The 2,927-nt window shown below is 37.9% G+C and overlaps 1 protein-coding gene across 1 annotated transcript in view; it reads right to left on the bottom strand.

Annotated features, from left to right (window-relative positions):
- Window positions 1–257: 257 nt before the first annotated feature.
- The window catches only part of LOC112525790 (alcohol dehydrogenase 1), a 10,521-nt gene continuing 7,851 nt past the window's right edge, over window positions 258–2,927 (bottom strand). Inside the window, exons 4-8 of the mRNA XM_025136059.1 lie at window positions 2,741–2,834; window positions 2,108–2,321; window positions 1,345–1,486; window positions 774–944; window positions 258–613 (exon numbers count right to left, since the gene is read on the bottom strand). Of these exons, the coding sequence (XP_024991827.1) occupies window positions 422–613; window positions 774–944; window positions 1,345–1,486; window positions 2,108–2,321; window positions 2,741–2,834 (813 nt within the window). The 3' untranslated portion in view covers window positions 258–421. The remainder of the gene's footprint in view (window positions 614–773; window positions 945–1,344; window positions 1,487–2,107; window positions 2,322–2,740; window positions 2,835–2,927) is intronic.

Below are 2,927 nucleotides of genomic sequence, written 5' to 3'. Positions count from 1 at the left end.
GTATCATGTATGATTTTATACATTAACAATTTTCTTTTGTTTTCTTAATAGTTAACGTTCTCGTTTGAACATGCTCATATATTTGTCTCGTAATAAATTTGTTTTACAATATGATTATTTTTAATTTCAATTTTTTATTTCCACATTGTGTATCAACACAGTATTTTTCACATACATTGTTTTAGATTAACACCTACCCTTTTTGCGGTTCTCATCATCTTAACCTGCATATACATGTTCTTATCGGACCCACCGGATAATGCAAACGACAAATTTGATCCAATAACTTAAACCATTTCAACTCAATTCAGTAGTTTCCTGTACAGCCAATAATTCTACAACCTGCTCATTAAACTGTATCTCAAACAGAAACAAGCAGCAGTAGAACAGTCGAACACAAACCATCGAACCATTTATCAAATTACATAATCTCAACCACGGCTCGGCCTAAAATACTTCCCTGATTCAGATCTTCGTACGCTTTCCCGGCTTCCTCAAACTTGCATTTCCGTGAAACCGCTGCTCCAAGATTGAAGATGCCACTTTCCGCCAGTTTCACCAGCTTCGGAAGATCGTGCCTAGCCCTGCCTCCATACGACCCGACTACTTTGATCTGTTTCCCAATGCAACCCAAAATCGTAAGTTTCATATGAACCGTGGATGGGGTTACTTTAGTAATTTCAACAATAACGTAAGCTAAGGTTCAAACATTGAGATACCAAAAAATGTGCCAAAGTTATAAGAAATCATAAACAGATGTCAGTATCGCATACCTGTTTACGGACCAGATGGTTTATATCTATTTCACCTTTGGCCCCGGAAAGTGTAAGACCAATCATTACCGCTTTCCCACCAGCTCTTACGGACTCAACACACTGCATAAATGTTTTTGGATTTCCCAAAGCTTCAACGGCGGTGTCAACACCCATCCCTCCGGTTATTTCCTGTCCAAATATGTCAATATTCACATATCTTGAACGTTTAAAGTATATTTTACGATGAATTTTGTACCCAAATGCTTAATATATGTGAAAAAATGTGCATAGGTGGTCAGTTGAGCCTTTTAGGTTGCGTTTGGTACACCAGAGTCCAGACCAGACGTTACATAAACTTGTGTCACATTGGGCACGACATTTGACTGGGACATGAATAGGTGGAACAAAACGCATGGAGATGGAACAAGATTGGTAAATTACTAAATTACCCCTGTCAAATTAAAATACTAGAACCTTCCAGAATTCTTTCGCCCGATGTAAGGATATCAGTTAAGCATCATTTCAAGAAACCGTTGTAAGGATATCAGTAGCAGCTCAAAATGAAGAGGGAAAAAAAGGAAATACGTACTTTGATTTTTGCAACTGCATCTTCAGTTCGAGCATTTACAGTGTGAGTAGCTCCAAGCATTTTAGCTTTCTCGAGTTTCTCATCCTGTATATCCACAGCAATAATCTCGGATGCACCAAATGCGCGTGCAATCTGCAGACAACTGAAACATTCACCTAGTTATAGTCGCAAAATAAGAAGCCCCATTGGAATGAAAATGTAGATAAAAAGAAAAAACCACGAAAGAGAAAGCATTGGCAGTTGGTTAGATTATAAATAAAAGAAATAATTAGTTAGATTTTTTACGGGTCTCCTTACAGTGCGTTTGGTAAGCAGAACAGGACAGGACAGAACAAAAACTTGTCCCATTTTTTGTGCAACATTTAGATTGGACCTGACAGGACTAAATGCGACGAAAATGCATTTCTTGTCCCACCAAAATAGGTGGAACAAAAATCAGGGAGAGGAGACAAGATTAGTAAATTACTAAACTACCCATGTCAAAATTAAAATCCCAAAACCTCCTAGAATTCTTTCACCCGCCCGCCTACCTCACTCCTGTCAGCATGCCTGCGTACCAGATGCACCCTCAAGGGACTTGGAAAACTGGTGGCATTTAGCTCTCTTAATCTATCTTGTTACTATGAAAGAATTGTGAAAAACGGTACGTATCATATACATCTTCCTTTTTGGACATGTAGTTGTACGATAACTCTTTTACCTAAACAAATATTTAATGATAGTATAGGTGGCTGCTGATATTTGTATACTCGTATATTCTCACCTTGAGCCTACACCGCCAACACCAATTACGGCAATAGCATCACCAGGACGAACCTGGGCTGCATGAGCCATAGCACCATAGGCAGTAAAAACTGCACAACCTATAATAGCAGACTCGGAATAAGGCAACGAATGAGGTAGAACAGCCAACGCGTGTGCTGGCACAACAGCATATTCCGCAAGGCCACCCATACTGTACATGTACACTGGTTTTCCTGCAAAATAATATGTGCAATCAAATCATTCGACCATAAATCAAGTTTATAGAAGGGGTTGACCAAAATAATTGGAAAAATTAGTAATAAAACAAATAAATCGTGAACAAGACTTGATTTTGAATCAAATTTGGACTTTACGATTTCAATATGAAACTTATTCGAACTTCGCTTATGGGCTGTTTACTATTTGCACCATTCTAGCAAAAGAAAATTGCTTCACAAGGATGTTCTAGAAGATTCCTGTCTCCCCAAAAGTAAACTACAAAAGAACCTATGTATCTATGTTGTTGTTTTAATTTAAAAGACAAGAACACCTGTTTCATGCAATTTTATTGCAAGGGTAAGATGTTAAAGCATCAACTTTACAAATAAAAAAGGGTTAAAGAAACTTCATGTACGGGTAGAAGCACCATTACCACTGCCACGAAGAAAAAGGCGTGTTTCCCCATCATAGAGTGTCCCTTTTGCACGATTGTAAGCAAAGAAAGCTTCACATAAGTCATCTTGACCCTGTTTAGCAAGAATTACAAAGAATTTGATCATTGCAGCACATATCTATACTATACTATAAAGCATTCGACAAAAACTCTTAAAAACCACTTT

Source organism: Cynara cardunculus (assembly GCF_001531365.2).
Source record: "Cynara cardunculus var. scolymus isolate 2C chromosome LG 13, CcrdV1, whole genome shotgun sequence".
Taxonomy (NCBI): Eukaryota; Viridiplantae; Streptophyta; class Magnoliopsida; order Asterales; family Asteraceae; genus Cynara; species Cynara cardunculus.
The sequence above is the reverse complement of the archived record's forward strand: the minus strand, read 5'-3'. Positions and strand labels throughout refer to the sequence as shown.